The following is a 21,476-nucleotide window of genomic DNA, read 5'->3' on the forward strand; positions in this document are numbered from 1 at the left end:
ACTCGAGATGCGGGTAGTGAAGCTTGAGGCTTGAGGCTTGAGGCTTGAAACTGTGGCGTCACCAGGCGTCGCCTCACGCGCCTTCAGCTTCTCCCCATCGTCCTGACTTTTGTCTCCTCTATTTCCCCATGGGTCAGTCTCAGTCAATCTCAGGCTCCTCTTGTCCTGCGATCAGCCCTTGAACACAAACTCATCTGCTCGAAGTGGTTCTCATGCTGTCACGTTATTTGACTGCCACTATTTGGTACCAATTGTTAATTGTCTATTCAATTTCCTGCCGTCTTCGTCTCCAACCCCGCCCTTACAGCTAGTCTGTTCAGAAGGGCCACGCCATCAAACCCGTGCCTGTATCTCGCTTGTCGCCTATATATTCCCCGTGGCTCACAACTGCTCGCTTGCCTCACCTTGCTCTTTGAACTAACAGGAGCCCTCCCAGCCATTCTCCGACCCGAACAAGCCAACGATGAGCAGTTACGAGAGTAAGCCCGGTGCCTCCTTGCTACGCCGACTGGGTTGACGCTTTCTAGCTGAACATGCCTCCGATCCTCCCAATAGCAATCAGAGCCAACCACGCAGACCCGATCTTTCCACTTTCCTGAGCCTCCTCTCCGAAGTCACGCCTGACCGGCCCGAAGAACGAGCTCGTGAAGGGGCTGTTCCTGTCCCTGCCGATGTCTCCGCCGTCTTTCGCTCGCTTGCAGAGGCCTTTCAAGTCATGCGTAGGATCAATGACAATGCCGACTCCGACTTGCTCGAGAGCATGATCCAGAACTTGATGGACACTGCCGAGCGACCGCCCCGGGAAGTCAAGGGTGTGGACGAGGAATATATTGCGGCGTTGGAGCGGGTCAACATTAAGAAAGTCAACAAAGATGCCGACTGCCCGATTTGCGGTAATGCTTTTGTCGAAGACCCTCATCCGCTCCTGGTGCGCCTTCCTTGCCATCAAAACCATATTTTTGACCTTGAATGCATCCGACCATGGCTTCTGGTGAACGGGACTTGTCCTTTAGACCGGGTTGATCTGGCGCAAAGGGAGAGAGATAGGAAAAAGAAACACCTGGAAGAAATCAAGAAGAATGCTGCTCCGGAGGACGAGGAGGAAGAATGGGACGGGCTCTATGGCTGAAGCATGTCAACGATCACCGCTCTGCTGAACAACCAATGGTGGACAGTCTCCTCGAATTGCAACTGCTCGTACTGCCTAAGGGATTGTTGCCTTCCTGTCGGCTGTTTGGCCAGGGGCGGACCGGCACTTGAAGAGCAACGCCGACACATCCAAGTCTCCCCAGCTCTGTCCCCGGCCCTAACGAATAGGACGGAAGTGACAACGGCTCCCGTCTGGAGCCAAAAGGAGTCCGAAGCTGACAAACATACTCCCCATCAAACGGTGTCTGCGGCGACCGCCATGACACGATCTCTCTTAGATCCGACTATTTAGGGCAGTCGGCGCGATCGTCTATGGCCATATGCGTGTTTTGAATCCGGCGGAATAGGAACTCCTGCGGCCATATCAAAAGATCCCGAGTCTGAGCATCAGCCGGATTCTTGAAGCTCACAGGAGCCAATGCAAGACAGGACATAGGTGCAATATCAACATAGATCTGATGCATCTGATGCTGACAAATGTGACTACGCTTTCTGATCAGTGCAACTTGGCTCTCATGTCAACGATAGAGCGGGTTGCGGAGAAGAATAAGACTTCCGCCAATCATGGATCCAATTGACTTTGCTATGTAATACTCAGTACCTCGGTTTTTACCCAAAGGAGGCATCATGTTTTCCCTTTGTCCCTCCCCCTCCGTGCTGGGTGCTGGAGTATCGGAACGGCATGTTACCACCATCAATGGTCGGAACTTTCGAAAATATTTAAGATTGACGCAGACAACCTCACTTCTCGTCACTATCTCATTTTGCAGTGAGACGCTCCACAGCCCCTTCCCGGAGACATTCATTTGTCCGTCGGAGAGAATTACTAGTAAGCAGAAGATACCAAGAGCAGTATTAACCTGCAGCTAGCCGAGCAGTGTATATCACGCTACCCGACTATTTCCCTCGTCCAGGAGCTTGAGCATAAACACGAATAGGTTATAAGACAGGCCTGAACACGCACATTGTCGTCTCGTTGGTCACTCGTCAGGAGGAATTTGACAACATGGCGGCGACACCCACGTCCACCCGCACCTGGATCCTGGCCAACCGCCCCAAGGGCACTCCGACCTTCGCCAGCACCGATGCAAACCCGACTTTCAAACTGGTGGAGCGACCGCTGCCTCCATTGCAACCGAACCAAGTCCTAGTCAAAACCTTGTTCTTCTCCAACGACCCGGCGCAACGTCCAGCCATCGATGCTTCCGTCAAAGCGGAGCGGCACTACACTCCGCCCGTGGAGATTGGGGCGCCCATGATGGCACGCGGGCTGGCGGAAGTGGTTGAGTCGACCGCTGACAACCTACCCAAGGGGACCATCGTCGCGGTGGCTCCGGGATGGACCGAGTACGCTGTCGTGGATGCCGCCGATGCCAGTCCACGACAGCCACTTCCCGGTGGCTTGAGCATCACGCACTATCTGGGCGCGTTCGGTGGACCGGGCTTGACGGCTTATTACGGCCTGGTTGTGATTGGTGAGGCAAAGAAAGGGATGTAAGTGTCTCTTTGGAAACCTCCACCTCTGTTTGCGCCGCATTGGATGGAAACTTTTCCGCTCTCTGTCGATTTCTCGACGTTCTGACCATGACCTAGGAGAGTGGTAGTGTCCGGAGCGGCGGGGGCAACAGGCAGTATGGTGGTGCAGATTGCAAAGAATGTAAGATTCCAGTCGACGTCGTCCTCGCAGCGTGTTTTGTTCTGTGGTTGACCATCTGATGCTGTCTAGATTGTCGGTTGCTCCGAGGTGATTGGCATTGCCGGCTCGGATGAGAAGTGCCGCTGGGTTGAGAGCCTTGGGGCGGACAAGTGCATCAACTACAAGAGCCCGACGTTCGAAGAGGATCTGAACAAGGCAACAGACGGTTTCGTTGATATCTACTTTGACAACGTCGGCGTGAGTAACCTACCCGCCCTTTTTAGGGGGTGACAGAGCCCGCCGTGGCAGAACAACATGAAACTAATGACACGGTGATGATTCAGGGCCACATCCTCGACTTGATGCTCGCCAGGCTGAAGCGCTATGGAGTGTCCGTCGCATGCGGCTCCATTACAAGTTACAATTCGATGGAGCCAACAGTGCTGCAAAGTAATCAACTCCCCTCTCCTTATCCTTCTCCTGTTTTCCCCTTCTTTCTTCGGGAAACCCGTCTCGACTGACACCCCCGTTCCTGCGTCCCCCCAGACTATTTCCAAGTGATCACCATGCGCCTCTCGATTCGCGGCTTCATCGTGAGCGACTACCTGCCCAAAGCGCAGGAAACCATCCAACTCTTTGTGCAGGCCATCAAGGACGGGAAATTGAAGATCACCAACGAGGAGAGCGAGCAGGTCGTCGACACCAAATTCGAGGACGTCCCCAAGACGTGGTTGAAGCTGTTTGAGGGAGGCAATACTGGGAAATTGGTCACTAAGCTGGTGTGAAACGAGACCCCCAAAATCAAAGAATAGGAATAGCGAATGAGTGTCGACCACTGCAAATGGCACGAAATGTACCTTCTCCCTCAAGAGGACCGAATAGCTAGGTACTAGGTACACAGTAGGGATTGTTTTGTGGCGGCTTTCCCATGATGAAACCCCCTGCGCCCTAATTATCCCCTACGCTGAGTGGATCAGTTTGAGAATGCGCCGATGGTTGGTTGGTTGGGGCTAGTCCAGTTTCATACACAACGTGCCCCAACTTCAACCTTGTCCAGTTTCTTTACCTCGTACACTTGGTTCACATTCTTCTGCCACGCTTTCCCGTCGACATTGGCCTCCACATGCCTGGGGCCCAAGGCAAAGTGCCAATTCAACAGTATGACGGCTCGATATATACCTCTAAATGGACTTTTAGATCGCGATGAATCATCAGCCCCCGGACCACGCGCAGCGTCAGGCTGGCGCCTCCCTAAACGCTGGATCTCCTTTCTGATTGTGACATTTACAATCTTGACAACAATGTACCTTTTCATTGGAAATGGTCGCCCGCTATATCATACAGATACACAGCAAATAAATGCTTCGCCATCTCTGCCATCTACCTCGCATATTCCGCCGCCGTCGTCATCCGTCTCGTATCTACTCGGGTCGGACGAAGACTCTACGAAGCTATGGTTTCCACCTCCCGTTGATGCCCAGCAGTTCCATCCCACGGTAGCCTTGTACAACTTGCCCTCTCCAACTTGGCAGCGGCCTCGAACGCCACTATTCATCGCCTTCACCCGGAACACCGCCATGCTTCAGCAGGTAGTCCTCAGCTATATTGCAGCCGGGTGGCCGCGAGAGGATATCATTGTGGTCGATAATGGGGGCACCATGGACTCCAATCCCCGGCGTCTCCTATCTTCGGAAAACCCGTTCTACGTGGACTACGACCTGTTTCGGAACCGATATGGCGTTTCCATTTTGCAGACCCCGACGCTCTTGACCTTCGCTCAGCTGCAGAACTTCTTCCTGAGAGTCAGTATGGCGCATGGGTGGCGGTACTTTTTCTGGTCGCACATGGACGTCGCGGTACTCAGCGACGAGGAAGCGACACCGTACAAGTCCTTCCACGCCCGCGTGCTCGACGTCCTGTTCGACCTAGGAGTCACGGCCCTTGACGCAGACATGGGCACTCCGAGAACCGGCGAGAAGAACTGGGCGATCAAATACTTCACCTACGACTGGCTGACTCTCGTCAACGTCGAGGCTTGGCGGCAGATCGGCGCCTGGGACACCTTCATCCCGTATTATGCGACCGACTGCGACGCATACTCGCGCATCGTGATGAATGGCTTCACCAAGGACGACGTGCGGGCAGGCCGCATCTTCGACTTGCCCGAGGCCATCCACGACCCCGAGGCTAAATTCTTCCCACCCCCGTCGTCCTCGCAGTCTGTCGATGACCCCTCTTCCGGAGGTGGAGAAGCGCCCGGCTCACGGCGCTACCACCTCCTCCTCGCGGAGCTGGAGGATCTCGAGCGCCGCAAGCCCGAGAACCACCGCAACAATTGGCAAGCGGCCCTCGGCGAGGGCGGCAAGGGCGAACCCTGGACCTACAACCCGGACGGGTTCCAGAAGATGTGGTGGGCCACGGCGGAGAAGGGCAGAGATATGTACAGAATGAAATGGGGCACCTCAGAGTGCAGGCTGGACGAACATGGTGTGAAATTGGCAGACGCTTGGGAAGGCGACGGGTGAGAAGACCTCTCCACACACACACCCAGAACAATCCGAAATGAAACAGACGCCCCAGAACCAAAGAAGAAAGAGAGGGTAGGTGGGTGGGCCGGGTGGTCTGGTTCCCTTATACGGGGTAAATATCAGCATCTATCGACATCTATCGACATCTATTGACGCCTTTATGTTGTTTTTACCTACGCATTCGGATTCAGGACTTGGGGACTTGGAATAAGGGCCGGATACGAGATTTCTTTTCAAAAGAGGTGGGCAAATGGTTGCATAGGCGAATGCGAGCGACGCCAATAACTCGTGGATAAAGATGAAGATTAGGGACTTTTCTTTCTTAAAGTCTTTTGATTTTTTTTTTTCCCTTCCCTTTCGATTTTTTGGTCCCGAGTTAGTCGTTGGGGAGAAAATTTGACTGTGGAAAAATCTTTAATTTATATAGCAGAAAGCGGCGGCGTCCTAGATCTGGAATCTTTTGGGTCTATTTCTTCACGAGAGGGGAATTCGGGGATTTGGCGATAATGAAACTGAAAAGAACGGCCACGAAAAATGTATTGTAGGCTGGGGGGTGGCGGGGAAGATACTACCTAGGTAGGTATGGGCAATTACATGATATGCACTCGCCACATCTATTCAAACAATGTTTTGATTCTTCGCTTGACGGGAGATTAACTTTTTTCCAGTATTTGTCTCAAAACAACTAAAGGGGGGTATTATACACATGAGTAAAATCAAAGGCCAACGGGGGTTGCCGCCAGTTTCCTCATCTTCCTAGTAACTGGCGCCGCTGTCTGTCATCTTCCTTCACTACTACCCAGCTCATGAACAGCCATGGTCCCATGCGAGTATCCTTCTGTTGTCGGCAGCTCGCTCACAGGCTGAAAGCCATATCCCGGTGTCTTGTTCAGTGATTCCATCCGCGATGGCGCCGGGGCCGGGTAGTACGGACCCATCGTGGGGACCATACCATGGTCGACGTGCGGCTGATTATTCTGAGCGTGTTGTTGCTTTGTTGTTTTGGTCCTCCGCGCGCACCGCAGACCCAGGAATATGCCGAGCCCCATCAGCAGCAATCCTCCTACAGCAACACCGGCTCCAATGCCTGCTTTGGCACCCGTGCTGAGTCCGCTTGAACCTGTCGTTGCTGCCGGGAGTGGTGCGGAGGATGTGATGGAGGCACCAGCGGCGGCTGTAGAAGAAGAGGGGGAAGGGGAAGGAGTCGTTACGAGGGAGGTCGACGACGTGGACGGGGACAGTGTCGATGTTGCTGAAGTCGATGTGGTTGAGGATGAAGACGAGGAGGAGGAGGAGGAGGAGGAGGAGGATGATGACAACGCTTCATTAGACTGTATGATAAACCCCGGGCTTGAGAGCTGTCCATCTACCCAGCCCGAGATGCCCGAGTCGTCAGCGCCAGTCGGGTCTCTTATGAGAAGGACAAAGTTTGGGCTTGATTCGATTGCGGCATCGTCGATGTTGTCGTTCTCCCCTATTGTCCATGTATAGGACCCGGTATTCTGAACATTGGCTGTAGCAGCGGAGAAACGTTAGCGACCCGTCCAAGCTTTAGCAGCGGGACCAGCTGTACGGCATATGCGAATTCACCAGAGGCTCAAGACTGACATAATAGGGCTCCCACATCATTGCCATTCCAATGCGAAACAATTAGAGTTATTGCATCCAATGAGCAGTCCCAGGTAACGTCGACTTTGTCTCCGATCGTGTAATGGATAGACAGATCGGTGGTGCCAGTTGCAGGGTTGGTGAATTCGTCGGCAGCGGTGAGATGGAGTAAAGCTGAGAATATAGCGAGAACTCCCGCGAAGCCTGACGGTGAATATTGCTTGTTTGCCATGCTGGATTCTTTCGGGCCTGGAATCTGGAAAGAAGACTTGGACGGAGTATATCTCGCAAAGACCCAACCAGAAGATGAATGTATAGTACCTCAACCGATGGCTGTGCTGCAGCTATTATCAAATTATTCTCTGGGGGGGCGGCGACAGAAGCCCCCGCGCTTATCCGGCACAGAAGGTCTGTACCGAGATGCTTGTGCAACAAGAGTCTCAAACACCTCCCGACAGGACAAAGAAGAGACGCCATAGCGTTGCAGCAGAGAAGACCCATCGATAACGCAAGACCAATCATGTCCAAACCCCTTGAAAGCAAATGAGACGAAGAAGTGGCATGCGAGGTTTGTTTGTAACTGACCGATTTAGAAACGACGAGGGTATTTTGCCCGCCAGGCCGGGGTGGTTGGCGCCAATGCAGGCGGAGGTTGTTTCGAAGGAGACGAGAGACGCCCGATAAAGGAGAGAAGATCTGAGTTGGGAAAATGCTTGGAGACGGTGACTGAGACGGCCACTTGAGAGATACTGTCTAGGTCAATTACATTGCCAGTAGTGTCTCACCAGTCATTGACGCTGGTGAGATATTCAGTTCTGTCCACGGTCGCTGCCCAAGCCAAGTTTACAACAACAGGTATGAGGTAGTCATTGCAAGACATGGCGCTTTGTTAGGGGGCCAGAACCAAAAGTGTTATTCTGCCTTTCCACGTATTGTCGTGAGTTCAACGAACGTGCAGCAGGAGGTTCGGAACAGCATCCATCGAGGTTACATGCTCGAACAACTTGGGGTTTTCAACAAGAACCTGCCGACAGTCGAGCAACCCACGTTCAGGGGAGATAAAACTACCATCAATACAGGAGCTGCAGCCCGCACGAGATAATCGAAACTCGTGTAGCGTGATGGCGTAGTGAGACAGTTCAGATCCGCCCTGGGAGGCTTGCCTCTGTCGAGCATTGGGCCCCTGTACCGGCCCCGCAGAGCAAATCCGCAGGCGCCGGGGAGGAAGGAAATTCCAATTTAAAAGAGTGGGCATGAGGAGATCAGCAGCTCAGATGCAGTGCTCCGTATGGGGTACGAGGTAATTACTCGTACGAGGACCAAGTACCTAGGTACCTACTGGGTAAGGGAATAGGCACATAAACACTCGTGAGCCTGAATTTGGTTTTCGTCATAAATTTCGTGATTCAGAGGTACGAATAATTGTACGGCTAAGGCGAAGAACAATTTGTGCATGGTCAAACTCAGAACAGCTGCACTTCATCCTCCATCCTGATGCCGCACACTTTCAGCAGCAAATATCGGTCAAGTTGAACTCCAAGCAGACAAGTGCGTGTCTACCCGAGTACCAACACAGCATCCTAAGCGAGCCGTTCCATTGCGAGTACGGGAATCGTACCGAAACGCCCGAGATGAAGGAACCGAATCCAATGAACAGGTCCACGCGCAAATAATAATCATCAAAAGAACAACTCGACAAGACATCTGGGGAAATTGTGGGGCGGGAGGTGCGCCGTCGAAGACCGATAGGTGCCGCGAGGGTGTGTACGGCTGCCGACCAGCTGATAATATGCTAGGATAGGATCGTCCCTTTTCGGCAGGTGTTCGAGCTGTCGAAAGGATTCATTGTCGCTGCTTCGAGTATTTCCGGGTGATTCGGCCGTAGCATGGGCCGGTATTGCAGGGCACAAGTTCCAGCTGCCTATCTCCCCTCTCACCATGGCAGCCAGACTTTGACTAAACGAGATGCTCAAGACGACCTGCTTTCTGAGATAGCTGCGCCGTCAGAGGTGCTGTAAGGCCAGCTCATGTTGAAATTGAACACCTTGTCGGCGGCCTTGTCCCGCGACGAACCAGGCGTCACATTTCGGCGAGCCTTTGATAGCAAGGGCTGCAATGAAGACCTGGACGCTGTGGATTTGATGGAAGCAGCGTCGGTGGAGGTGCTTGAGGAAGAGGAGGAGGAGGCTGAGAGACGCGAGAAAAGTGATGGTCGCTTGGTGGCAGACATGTTGTCCCTCGGTAATGAAAGTCTGCGGCCGGCTCTGGTGAGGACTTGCTCTTTCTTGTCAAAGGTTGGAAAAGGGGACGGTATGTTCGAGGAGGAGGGAGTGATTGTGGGTTGATTGAAGACTCTATGCTCAAACAGCTAGAGTTGAACGGTGTCTCCCAAGGTGTTTTTATGTCTCCTGTGGAATAAGGCGTCGACACGGTTGAAGCTAAGCCCACGTCAGAGAGATCTAGGCTCATCATCTAGCGCTTACCGAGAGATGCTCTTGTTTGCTTTTAGTCTGGACCCGTGGCGGGCGGAAGCAGCTTTGCAGGTGCTAAGGGTCGACGCCACTGGAGAAAGCGCAAACAGCGCAATACGGGAGACAGCCACGTTCGATGCTGGAGGCCATTTACGGACGCGGCTCAGCTACATATCATGATTGCTCTCTTTTAGGCAGGCGTTCTGTCCAAAGGATTGATTGCCTGTGACGAATGCTTGTTGTATTCGCTCATTGTTCAAGGCCATCTAGTCCGTATATTGCAAGTGGTGCAATCTGTCTCATGGTTTTGTCTATCCTCATATGCATCATGGCCTCCTCATTGGCGACTTTGCCCCCCCTCAGTTATGTCGACCGCACCGTCTCTCAAGCACCGGCTACATTGACCGGTTGACCCCCGGCCGCCTCTTTGATCCTGGGATCACTCACCTTGGCGATCTCTCTGACATATTCTTGCCGTCTCCTCTCTTCCAATGCCCCTGGCTTCCAGTATTCATACTCGATCCATTCGCCTTCTTTCATTTGTGCCTCGACGGCTTCATGGAAGCGTGCACCAAGTTCCGGTTGCAAGGGTACCACACCGGTCTCCTCGCAATAAATCTCCCAGAGATCCAGCAACTCCTTAAGAATCTCTGTGTGCTTGGTAGCCAGATCTTCCGTCTCTCCGGGATCCTTGGAAAGATCGTACAGCTGCCATGCCGAGGTGCCTTTGGGGAAAGGAATAAAGTCTGCTTTCCACGGCCCCTTGCGAATTGCAGCCCGTCCACAGAGTTCCCACCCAAATGCCTCGTTGGGATCGTGCACTAGATCTTGCTTTCCGCTGAGCCACGGTGTCATATCCTTGCCTCGCATGGGTACAATCTGTCGGCCATTCCACTCGGGAGACGGGTGCTGAATGCCCGCAAGGGAAAGTAGTGTTGGCGCAATGTCCATCACTGTTGCAAATGTTTCGGTGATTTCGCCTGCTCGCTCTTTGTGTATCGGCGGATATCGAATAACACAAGGCACCCGGACGCCTCCCTCGGTCGTATATGCCTTGTACAGTCTACTTGGGGCAGTTGCTGCTTGAGCCCAGCGTGGGCCGTACCAGACGAAACTGTCCTTGTTGCCAATGTTCTCGAGCGAGTTGTTGTAGTACTTGCCAATATGTTCCATCAGCTCACCAGCCACCATAGGATATGCTTCGTATGCAGCTCCCTCAGCACCATTGTCAGAGAAGAACATAATGTAGGTATTGTCTAACTCGCCAATTGATTCCAGATAGTCGGTAACTCTGCCGATGTTGTGGTCTAAGCACTCGACCATCCCAGCGTACGCCTCCATCGAACATGAAGAGGCCTTCTTGTGAAAGTCATCCATTTCATCCCACCCAGGTACCTCGTCCGCGACAACTGGATGGGGCTTGACATCTTTGGGTATCATCCCAAGTTCAATCAGCTTCTTTAGCCGTGCCTGACGGAGAGCTTCTGGGCCTTCCTTGTAAGTACCTCGATAGTGATCAACGTACTCCTTGGGGGCCTGGAGAGGCCAATGAGGGGCCGAAAATGGGTAATATGCGAAGAACGGTTTCTTTGACAGCTCCTTGTCCTCTTTCCATTCTTTCAGATAGCGTAGCATTCGGCTTCCATATCCGTCGCTCGAGTACCATCCCTCTGGCAGATCTTTGACATAGTGGTCGTCCTCCATGTGCAACGCAATGACGCTCTTCTCCAGGAATTTTGGAAAGTCGGCCTCCGGTCTCCAGTCGTAATGATTTGAGCACGCCGGCAAGAGGGCTAGACTTCGGTCAAAACCCCGCGCCTGAGGACTTCGCTCTTTGGTGAGTCCTAGATGCCACTTTCCAGCCATGACAGTGTGGTATCCTCCCTCTTTCAGGATCTCGGGCAGTGCAGCCACTCGAGCATTCAAGTACCCCTCATAGCCCGGCATGCCTCTTTGAGGAGCAGTCGAATATTTGCTTCCTTTGGGGAAGTTTTGCCCCGAGAAATCCGTCCATTCAATCAGGTTGCCCAAGCCTGCAATGTGATGATCGGTACCCGTGAGGATCATTGCTCTCGTCGGAGAGCATGCGGCCGCGGCATGGAAGCCTGTGAGGCGAATGCCATCTTTTGCTAACTTGTCGATACTGGGAGTGCGAATCTCGGACCCGAAGCACCCGGCATCTGAAAATCCCATATCATCAGCAACGATGATGAGGAAGTTGGGGCGTTTAGTAGCCATGGTGGAGAGCTTATACACGATCAATAGTTAGGGAACAAAAGCACCAACGCCGAAGCATGAATACGACAATGTGAGGACGACAGCAAGATACCTGGTTCGGAGCGAGAGCGAACAGGAGGATAATTGACCACCTAAGTGCCACCTGCAGGGAACGAACGATGTCGGAGCAATCTTACGGCGAGCCTCTGTCAGGAACCAGGAGGGGCAGAGGGGCAGGTTGCATCTGTCGCGTGCAGACCCGCCGCAGCAAAAGTCCCTATTAGTACGACAAATTCATAGGCGCCTCGGCGCCCAGCCTTAGGCGGTTGGTGCCTAAACTGGCACGATTGGCCCCCCAAGTCGGCTTCTAAAGGCGGGGAAGGGCTTGTGAAAGTGCTTTTCCGGCGCCACATGATCTGGGGAAAGCTGGAGCAGGAATCGCTCTTCTTGGTCATGACAGCCATGGTCGTGGTGGCTTTATTCAACCCATATCCCGCAGGCTTATGGAAAGAGTATGAGCAACACGGAGGGAATACCATCCACAGCACAGCGGCATACGAATCGTCATGCGTTGCCGAACCTCTTCCACCGCCCATCACCACCAATGACTACAACTGAACTTGGCAAGTTTGTGCATCTAAATGATGGCGTGCTCGCAGTCTCACTCTTCAAACCTCATCCTCAGCCAATCTCCCTCACTAGCGACCCACGACACTTGCACCCACATCCTTGCTGTTTACCTGCCCTATATCTGAGTTGCTAGGCGTGGCTCGCATCCCACAACTACTCCTCGATGCGACAGCGGCGCGCATCCATCCACTTGTCGATCCTCCCTCACCCCTCAGAGATACCACGGTTGGATCTACGCGACTCATACCCTTTACATCTGGTCATCCGAACACTAGAACCCCTCAAATCTATGGCGTGATCAACTGACCCATGTTCCTGCCTTCCAACATTTTGGCACAACGTGTCTAGGGACTGCAGTCCGGTGGCCACTGCACCGAAGGGAGCTCGACTTAGCAAGTGGCAGCTGGTCAGCTGTGTTGTATAAGAAGTTTAGCCATGGCGTCTTCTTCCTCTTCCACCGGTTATCACCTACTGCAACAAGGCGACACTCCAGAGACCGCACCAGCAGTTACTGATCAAGAAATCAAGATGGGTAAAGCGCTCGGCACATTTCGAGCTTGCTACGTTGTAGCCCTGTGCTGCATTGGCTCGTTCCTTTTCGCCTACGATACAGGGATTGTGGGAGGCGTCTTGACGTTTCCCTCGTTCCAAAAAGACTTCGGTTACTCAAAGGCCGACAAGACGCAGGTCAACTCAAACTGTGTCTCGATTCTCCAGGCTGGTGCCTTCTTTGGCTGCTTCCTCATCTGGCCATTGACTGGATGGTTGGGCCGGAGATGGGGATTCATCATCGCCTCTGTCGTTTTCTGCATCGGGTGCATCTTGCAAGTAGTCAAGTCGCATTCCATCGGCCTTTTTTATGCTGGCCGAGTCATTTCGGGCCTAGGTACTGGAGCAGCGACAGTGCTGGTGCCAATGTTCTCCGCAGAGATGGCGCCAAAAGAGATCCGAGGCAAGCTTGGCTCGTGTTTTCAGCTTTTCTTTGCAACTGGAGTTTGTGTCAGTTACTGGGTTGACTATGCGGCTCAGGTGGGCATATCCGGGACTTCGTCAATGCAATGGCAGGTCCCTGTTGGCCTACAGCTCGTCCCTGGAGGTCTGCTTGGGCTTGGCATGTTGCTGGTGAAGGAGTCTACTCGATGGTACGCAAAGAAAGGTCGCAACGAAGAAGCTTATGCTTCTCTTCTCTGGGTTCGTGGAGGCGTTGATAGCCCAGAGATTCGAGCCGAGTTTGCAGAGATACTCGCCGGGGTGGAATTGGAAATACGAGAATCCGAAGGCCTGACGTGGAAAGAGCTTCTACTGCCGTCGAACAGGTATCGAATGTTCATCGCCATCACAATTCAACTGTGCGCACAATTGACTGGCAACACCTCACTTGCCTACTACGCTCCACAGATTTTTGCCACGATCGGAGCCGGCAACAAGACACTCTTCATCACCGGCTTCTTTGGACTTGTTAAGATGGCCGGTGTCCTGGTTTTCATCCTCTTCTTTGTCGAAAGGGTTGGCCGCAAGATTCCCTTCATGGTCGGCGCATTTGCAATGGGAAGCTTCATGCTCATCATCGCTTTGATCGTTGACACTCATCCTCCGAAGCCATCAGCCGCGGGGATCACATCGTCAGGAGCGGCTGGTATCGCAATGGTCTATCTCGAAGCGTTCGCATACAACATGTCTTGGGGCCCTCTGCCGTGGCTCTACATAGGCGAGATCTTCCCCAACCGAATCCGAGAGATTGGTATTGCGGCAGGTGCAGCAAGTCAGTGGCTCTTCAACTTCGTCATGAGCCAGATTACTCCGCACGCCATCTCCAATATTGGCTGGAGGACATTCCTCATGTTTGCCATATTCAACTATGCCATTATTGTTTACAGCTATTTCCTGCTCAAGGAGACTACGGGCAAGAGCTTAGAAGAGATGGAAATTGTCTTTGGTACCGTGGACAGGCTTCCCACCAAGGACGACGACGAGGTGGAGTCGCAGGCCGCACACGACACCGCCAGGGAAATTCATGAAACGACCAAATGAGCTGATGCGGAGGGCAGAGTCATGAAGACCAAGTTCAAATATGTTTGCGAGAAAGATCCCCACATAATAGCCAATTGGACAGTGATGATATTTTCAGAGACATTCACAAATTGCGTCGAGTGTTGCACCGTAGCACGTCCCGGTGTTACTTCCTTCACCGTACTCCCTGTAATTGTCGTTATTCCACTCCGCGAGCACTCCTTCCAACCTTGAAGTGTCTATTGTCATGTATTCCTAATTTGAAAAGAGGGAAGACATTTTGACACTGGCTGTCTGGGTTTGTATTGCAACCCTCCAGTCGAACAGGCTCGCCACCACTGAACCCTCTGCATGTCGTCAAACATGTCCAACCCTCCCACGCCTGCGCCCCCTAGGCGACGGTCATCCTTTGCGTATGACCCTGCTCGAGATACTTTCAAAGAATTACCAGACACCATAGCTGAACAAGCCATTGCTGAGGATGCTGAAGAGGACGTAAAGACTACCGCTCTACCAACCTCAAGTCCGGCGGTAGGAGACGCAGCGGATCTGTCCCGAAAGCGAAGGCGGTCGGAGTCGCTTGACGGGGAAGTGAAGCCTGAGTCTAAGGCCAAGAGACAGGACACCCATGAGACACCCCCGGCAAAGAAAGCGCGCGCTTCCCTTTCACCTTCAAGACAAGACAAATCTTCCCCCAGAGACTCTATGAATGGGACTCATACCGAGAAACCAAAGCCCCGAACGCCAGCAGACCTTCCCCGTATCCCACGCAAACCGAGAGAAGAAGGCGAAGTCTCCACATCACGCCGGGTACCTGATGCATATAGTCGACGACCGGACACTGACGACCGACGAGCAAGAGAGCGAAGGGACGCTCCTTCGAACCGACGATCACGATCCCCTCCTCGACGACGTTCTCCCTTGGACGCCTACCGTCGCCGGTCACCTCCACGAGAGCGCCGCAGATCGCCCTCCCCGATCCGTGACTCCCCACCACGAGATATAATCCGTCCCGGCGGTGCTCGCGGTCGTGGTCGTAACGTGCTAGCTGAACAACAGCGCCTTGCCGCCGAACGCGAGCAGAAGCAGTCTGGGCTACATGCTCAAATCAACCGTGGTGTTCAAGAAGTCTCAAATCAGTTCTACAACGCGCGGCCAGAGTGGGTGAAGGAGAGGGGACGAGATTGGCGAAGGAATGAATCCCAAATAAAGGGACTACGCAGTTTCAACAATTGGATCAAGTCCTGCCTCATCCACAAATTCAGCCCAGAGGAGAAGACTGAAGAGGAAGAATTGGGCTGGGGCGAGGAAGCGAAGGCACCGGCAGCACAGAAGCCACTGCACGTACTCGACATCGGATGCGGTAAAGGAGGTGACTTGGGGAAGTGGCAGCTGGCTCCGCAAACTGTTGGACTGTACGTCGGTCTTGATCCAGCGGAGACGAGCATCCAACAAGCGCGTGAGCGATACCAGCAGATGCGGCGAGGTCGTCGTCCAATTTTCGAGGCCCGCTTTGTCCCACAGGACTGTTTCGGTACTTGGATTGGTGATGTCGGCATTATTCGCGAAGTCGGCATCGATCCCAATGCGGGCAATGGGCAACCCAGTCGCTGGGGCGGTGGTGGGTTTGACGTTGTGACTTGTATGTTCGCCATGCACTACTCGTTCGAGTCCGAGGAGAAAGTACGCATGATGCTACGCAACGTGGCAGGGAGTTTGAAGAAAGGGGGACGATTTATCGGGGTGGTGCCCAACAGTGATGTTTGTGCGGAGAAGATCAGACAGTGGTTCAAGGCCAAGGAGATGAAGAAGGCCCAGGAGAACGGCTCGCATGATGCCAACGCCGAGAAAGAAGACGGTGAGGCTGATGAGGAAGGCCCTCAATGGGGGAACTCCATCTACAACGTCCGGTTCCCGGTCGACCCGCTGCGTCCCTTACAGCCAGATGGATCTTTTCGCCCACCCTTCAGCTGGAAATACACCTATTGGATGGCCGAAGCCGTGGATGTCCCCGAATTCGTGGTACCCTGGGAAGCTTTCCGGGCGTTGGCCGAGCACTTCAACCTGGAGCAACGCTACAGAAAGCCGTTTTTGGATATTTGGCAGCAAGAGCAAGGCAATCGCGAATTGATGGGTCTGGCGACGAGGATGGGAGTGATCAGGCATGAAGGCGGGGAGATGGTATTGAGTGAGGATGAAAAGGACGCAGTGGCCTTCTATCATGCCTTCTGCTTTGTGAAGGTGTAGATGGGCTCTTGGTTTGGCGTCCGAGGCGGCCTGGCAATGCTCCAAGACGCTGCACAAATCGGTGACTCTAGTTGGCATGGTGAATGGGAAAGCCACTCATCCTGGGAATTCTGAGGCTTACCCAGCCACGTTCGGAATGGGAGCAGATGAGAAGGGGTATGTATCTCAGACATATTGGTGCTTGAGAGTTGGTGACTCCAGACATCAGCATGTTATGCAGGATTATTTCAGCTCAAGCCAAAACTATTCTATTCAACTGGCCGGTTCTTGCAGGGATTTCCATCCTAGAAAATCTCTTCTGCACCTACTGGAAATCGCCGCAAGACGCACTAATTAAACACCCCTGGTAGTGGTTATGACTACCCTGGTCGACTAAGAACGAACGGGGGAAGAAAATGATGCTCATCTCCTACGCGGGACATCGTGTGTGTATATGTAAAAATGTAGGCATATTCAATTATACCAAAGTCACAATGCACTACCGCTCGCAAGTTGGCCTCTGCGGAAATATATATAAATATAAATATATATATTCATTGCATAATCTCACCATGCTGATTGATTGTACATTCCCAAAATGAGCTGCCCAGACGCGGACCCATTGCGCCAAAGATTCTGGTTCGGGGACCATGAAATGCAACCGCAACTGCAACCGCAACCATTTGCTTGTGCAAGACGCCTCGTCTACCCTACCCATCAACTCCCGGTTCGGAGTTGGATTGGGTTTGAACATAAACTCCAGTGAAGACAATATCGGAAATGCGGACCGACTGAGTGAGTGAATGTGGGACTGACCAGCCAGTTTAACTAGTTCGTCGACACGGGCGATCGGCTAGGGAGAGAAGAGTTAGAAACTCGTAGACTTTGGTATGTGGTTTGCTTTACAATGATGATCCATGTGAAGAAGCATGTGTGGAATATGTGGGAACAACAGCACAGGAAGAAAGGATAGGGTGTATGGTAGGCATACGAAAGAAGGGAAATCCAAAACCGAAAAAATGGACCAGGAGAGACGTACCAGTATATACATGTGACGCGGCTGTTGGCGGACCGCGCCATCCACTCGTCGAAACACATGGTGTGCGTCGCGTTGTGGCAAGTAGTACAGCGCCAGATGTCGCTGTTGTGGTTGTTGTCGTTATTGCCTCGACTTCGAGGGGGTAGTTGAGACAGGCAGATTCCGCATTCTGTTTCCGTTTCCGTTTGCGAAGGGTTGGGGATAGAGGTGGAGGGAGTGCGGTTGGTGCTCCTGGATGAGGACGGACGCGAAGGCGAGGGGCATGGACGGCGAGAGGAAGATCCCTCGTCTTCGTCGAACTCCCTGTCGTCGGGTTGCTCTTCTGAGGAGGATTCCTCTTCCGAGGATGCGCCAGGACCGGATCTTCCGCGGCGAGTAGCAAGGGTTGATGTTATCGTTCGGCTTTCCAGTTCCTCCCACTTGGCGAGAACTGCATTCAGGATTCTGAGAATCTCATCATTTTGGGCCTGGGAGGGCGATGCGCGAAGGAGATCCCCGTCTCTGATCGATGAGAGCGGCGAGATGGGCGCTCTTATTGTCGGTGATGCCACCTGAGTGTCGCTGGGCTGTCGTCCGGTAGAACGAGAAGAGCGGTCGGGTCGGTTCCTTGCGTAGCGTCTTGCCATCTTCCTCTTTTCCACATATTCGATCAATTTACTAAACCATTCCTGGCTTCTCTCGGGTGCCTGGTCCTGGTGCCATCTAATCAATCGCCAAAGTCGTGTCAGCGGTTTGGTCTTTGTCCGATGCAAAACCAAAGGGATCTGTTCTCAAGTCGCCTGTAGAGTGTGCCAACAGACGTACCTTTTGCAATGAAGCAGTTTTGCCACGTCTTGCAACGGTGTGTGCAGCATCGAGTAACTCACTCCACGCGTTAGAGCCTCGCAGATATTCTCGAGTTTGCATATAGCCGTGGAACGAGACGCCGCTGCCACGGGACGTCGGCAGTTCCGGCCAGTTCTGCAGTACCCAATGCATGTTGATTGCTCTTCAGGGTTGTTGATGCGGAGAACTGGGAAGAGGTCGTCGACGAGAAACATTTTGAAACAGAATCGAATACGAAAGCCTAAGGAGGTCGAGGGATAGGGAGATATTGTGTTATTGGTGGCAGGCTGGATGATGAACTCACCGAACCCTGAGCAGTCTTATATGCTCGACTATCCTCGAAGGAACGAGGCAGTTAACTCAACGCCTCGCAGGTCAGACACACCTGGCGAATATGTGATACTCAGCCACTCATCTAGCCGCATTCGAAGATAACGATCCTAACGATCAGGCAGTTGGCGCCGAAAAAGCCACAAGTACATTTGGCCGGTCCGCGCCGACGCAGCCGGGGGTCTCACGACAATTGGTTGAGAGCAGGGAGCTCCAAGTCCGTTCGTCTTTCAAATGGCGCAATATCCGGCAAGACCAGAGGCGCAGTACAGGCTTCGCGGTCGCGTGTAGGGCTGCGGATGCGGCTAACATACCCCTGACCAGGGTGTCCAGACATATAGTGTATCAGAGTGTCACTGACCCTTCCCCTCCACCAAGTGGCTTCCAGAAGGCCAGGCACGGTTACTTGCTCCGATTGAGGTGGAGGCGGTCATGTTGACGAACGGGCTGCAAATGATGACTCCTTCAGCAGCAGAAAGGGCATGGCAAGTAGAGGGTCTCCTGGGGACTTCGATAGGATTCTCGGCCCGCCCGAGACATTGCGTAGTCGGTGCTTAAGAAACAAAGTTGTCGGCCGCGGTGAGCACAGACTCACTTCGGAGCACATTGTGGCCGTCGAGCTGAATGGAAGGGAGGAAGTAAAAGTGCTCATGCAGGGATATTCCCCCTAACCATTTGGTCCGGAATGAGCGTGCCTTCTAGGATGATAACGCAGGTCATGTGAAGCCATACCTTGCAATATAGTTAGAGGTCCTTTTGCTTCCTTACCTGCATGTTTCCGTTAGTGGTAGATAGCATAGCCTAGTTCTTGTGCGGCAACGAAAGTCTCTCAGCTCCAGAAGATCAGCGAACAAACACCAGTCAGGCAAGGAAAGGGCGAGAACGGCCGTGCCCGTGCGCTGTGCAGATGAAAGAATTTCCGATCATGAGCTACGGTATATGGTCTGCTTAATTACAATTGACTTGAAAGGAGGAGGGTGCCGACTGGGATTTGAAGAAGAGAGTTCAGGAAGCGAGAGGCGGTGTTGATGTGAGAATTTGGCGAGCGGAGTCGGACTGGAAATGGGTCAGTCTGACCAAGAATGGATGTTATTTTCGGCCCACATGACGTCGTCAGACAAAATATTTTCTTTGCGGCAAACCGGGACATATTGAGCAGTAAAAGCAGGACTGAATAGAGTCAAGAGTAGGATTTGTATGTATTCTAAGGAGTGATTATGGTCGATGTGTATATGTGTACTCTATTAATCCCGAACCTCCGCTATGCTGAAAGAGACGCAAACCGCTCAAGAAAGACATGCTGTCCTGCAGCCCAACCCTTGTCCACATTACTGACATTGCGCATTACCCATCAGCTGCTACCTGTCTGTGCAACTCGCAAGGAATGTTTACCAGGCACCGATGGACGTGGGCACGGCCATGGTGATTGTGATTGTTTGACAGCCAACACAGTCACTCAAGCCATAGAAGAAGTTGGGGGCCAAAGTAGGAGTGGCGGTGACGGTCACTGTGGCGGGAGCAGGACACCCGTGGGGAGTGGTGGTCGACTGGGTAGGTGCCGGGTTGCACTGACCGTTGGCGGCCGTTCCATATCCACACCAATGGGATGCAGGAGTGGTGGTGGAAGTGGTCGAGGTGCTAGTCGAGGTCGGGGCCGGGTTACACTTCCCGTTCAAAGCAGTACCAAATCCACAATAGTAAGAAGAGGAGGTGCTGGCAGTAGTAGTCGGGACGCTGCTGGTGCTCGTCTGCTTACTGGAGGTGCTGGTATGTTTGCTCGAGGTGCTCGTGCTGCTGCTGGCACTTGTGCTAGAGCTCGTGCTCTTCGTTGTGGTGGTCATCGAGTGAGAGGAGGAGGAAGTGCTGGTGGTGCTAGCAGTCGAGGTGCTGGTGCTGGTGCTGGTTGGGGTAACGCATTTACCATTAAGCGCCGTACCAAATCCACACCAAAAGGACGAGGTCGTTGTGGATGAGACCGATGTGGTAGTGCTGGTGGGAGTGATGCATTTTCCGTCCAGCGCCGTGCCAAAACCACAGTAGAATGACGAAGTCGTAGTAGATGAAATTGATGTAGTGGTGGTCGTAGGAGTGATGCATTTGCCGTCCAAGGCCGTGCCAAAACCACAGTAGAACGACGAAGTCGTTGTAGATGAGACCGATGTAGTAGTGGTTGTGGGAGTGATGCATTTGCCGTCCAAAGCCGTACCAAAACCACAATAGAAGGACGAAGTCGTAGTAGATGAGGCTGATGTAGACGTTGAAGAAGGAGTAACGCAACTGCCATCGAGGGCTGTTCCAAAGCCACAGTAGACGCTCGAGGTGGAGGTAGAGGAAACAGAGCTCGAGGTCGTAGTTGGAACGATGCACGAACCATTCGCATCAGTACCGAAGCCGCAATAGTTGGAAGTGGTAGTAGTGGTCTCTGCCATTGGCATGGCCAGAGCGCCTGCAGCAAGCGCCGCAACAAGGAAAGAGACGGAAGAATGCATTCTTTTTGATGATGAAATGATACTTGTGGACGGGGACGCTGTTGATTTGGAGGTGTTGCTTGAAGCGAGTGTGGTAAGGAAACTTGGTGGGTTCAAACGACTGTGTTAAGGAAACAAGAGGCAAGGAAATTGTGCTATGATTGTTGTTCTGCTGTTGTGATGAGGGACAATTCAACTTACCGGCAGAGGAGACACCCATCTTCTTATACAACTAAATGGTAGGCAAGGGAAGTATACTTTGAGGGTGTCATGCGAGCCGTGGTAGCAATTCAGGTGTCACATTGCTCACGGTGCGTGTAGGTTTGCACGGATTGTGGC

General features: G+C 52.9%; 9 protein-coding genes across 9 annotated transcripts; 6 read left to right on the forward strand and 3 right to left on the reverse strand.

Moving 5' to 3' along the window:
• Positions 1–463: 463 nt before the first annotated feature.
• On the forward strand, positions 464–1,129 carry Z520_05650 (uncharacterized protein; the record flags this gene model as incomplete). The annotated part of the gene is made up of 2 exons (XM_016776153.1): positions 464–479; positions 528–1,129. 2 exons carry the CDS (start codon positions 464–466, stop codon positions 1,127–1,129), a joined length of 618 nt encoding a protein of 205 aa, XP_016632472.1.
• Positions 1,130–2,155: 1,026 nt separating this feature from the next.
• On the forward strand, positions 2,156–3,570 carry Z520_05651 (uncharacterized protein; the record flags this gene model as incomplete). Its single annotated transcript, XM_016776154.1, has 5 exons — positions 2,156–2,643; positions 2,743–2,806; positions 2,876–3,043; positions 3,130–3,235; positions 3,332–3,570. The coding sequence occupies 5 exons, from the start codon at positions 2,156–2,158 to the stop codon at positions 3,568–3,570; spliced, it is 1,065 nt and encodes a 354-aa protein (XP_016632473.1).
• A 516-nt stretch (positions 3,571–4,086) lies between these two features.
• Z520_05652 (uncharacterized protein) lies at positions 4,087–5,310 on the forward strand (the record flags this gene model as incomplete). The annotated part of the gene is made up of 1 exon (XM_016776155.1): positions 4,087–5,310. The coding sequence occupies one exon, from the start codon at positions 4,087–4,089 to the stop codon at positions 5,308–5,310; it is 1,224 nt and encodes a 407-aa protein (XP_016632474.1).
• A 1,038-nt stretch (positions 5,311–6,348) lies between these two features.
• Z520_05653 (uncharacterized protein) lies at positions 6,349–6,804 on the forward strand (the record flags this gene model as incomplete). The annotated part of the gene is made up of 1 exon (XM_016776156.1): positions 6,349–6,804. The coding sequence occupies one exon, from the start codon at positions 6,349–6,351 to the stop codon at positions 6,802–6,804; it is 456 nt and encodes a 151-aa protein (XP_016632475.1).
• A 2,972-nt stretch (positions 6,805–9,776) lies between these two features.
• On the reverse strand, positions 9,777–11,630 carry Z520_05654 (uncharacterized protein; the record flags this gene model as incomplete). Its single annotated transcript, XM_016776157.1, has 1 exon — positions 9,777–11,630. One exon carries the CDS (start codon positions 11,628–11,630, stop codon positions 9,777–9,779), a length of 1,854 nt encoding a protein of 617 aa, XP_016632476.1.
• A 1,044-nt stretch (positions 11,631–12,674) lies between these two features.
• Z520_05655 (uncharacterized protein) lies at positions 12,675–14,270 on the forward strand (the record flags this gene model as incomplete). The annotated part of the gene is made up of 1 exon (XM_016776158.1): positions 12,675–14,270. The coding sequence occupies one exon, from the start codon at positions 12,675–12,677 to the stop codon at positions 14,268–14,270; it is 1,596 nt and encodes a 531-aa protein (XP_016632477.1).
• A 342-nt stretch (positions 14,271–14,612) lies between these two features.
• Z520_05656 (uncharacterized protein) lies at positions 14,613–16,496 on the forward strand (the record flags this gene model as incomplete). Its single annotated transcript, XM_016776159.1, has 1 exon — positions 14,613–16,496. One exon carries the CDS (start codon positions 14,613–14,615, stop codon positions 16,494–16,496), a length of 1,884 nt encoding a protein of 627 aa, XP_016632478.1.
• An 807-nt stretch (positions 16,497–17,303) lies between these two features.
• Positions 17,304–18,492, reverse strand: Z520_05657 (uncharacterized protein; the record flags this gene model as incomplete). Its single annotated transcript, XM_016776160.1, has 3 exons — positions 17,304–17,328; positions 17,515–18,206; positions 18,319–18,492. 3 exons carry the CDS (start codon positions 18,490–18,492, stop codon positions 17,304–17,306), a joined length of 891 nt encoding a protein of 296 aa, XP_016632479.1.
• Positions 18,493–20,057: 1,565 nt separating this feature from the next.
• Positions 20,058–21,158, reverse strand: Z520_05658 (uncharacterized protein; the record flags this gene model as incomplete). The annotated part of the gene is made up of 1 exon (XM_016776161.1): positions 20,058–21,158. One exon carries the CDS (start codon positions 21,156–21,158, stop codon positions 20,058–20,060), a length of 1,101 nt encoding a protein of 366 aa, XP_016632480.1.
• Between the last annotated feature and the right edge of the window lie 318 nt (positions 21,159–21,476).

The sequence above is a fragment of the Fonsecaea multimorphosa genome (genome assembly GCF_000836435.1).
Source record: "Fonsecaea multimorphosa CBS 102226 unplaced genomic scaffold supercont1.10, whole genome shotgun sequence".
In the NCBI taxonomy this organism is placed as follows: domain Eukaryota; kingdom Fungi; phylum Ascomycota; class Eurotiomycetes; order Chaetothyriales; family Herpotrichiellaceae; genus Fonsecaea; species Fonsecaea multimorphosa.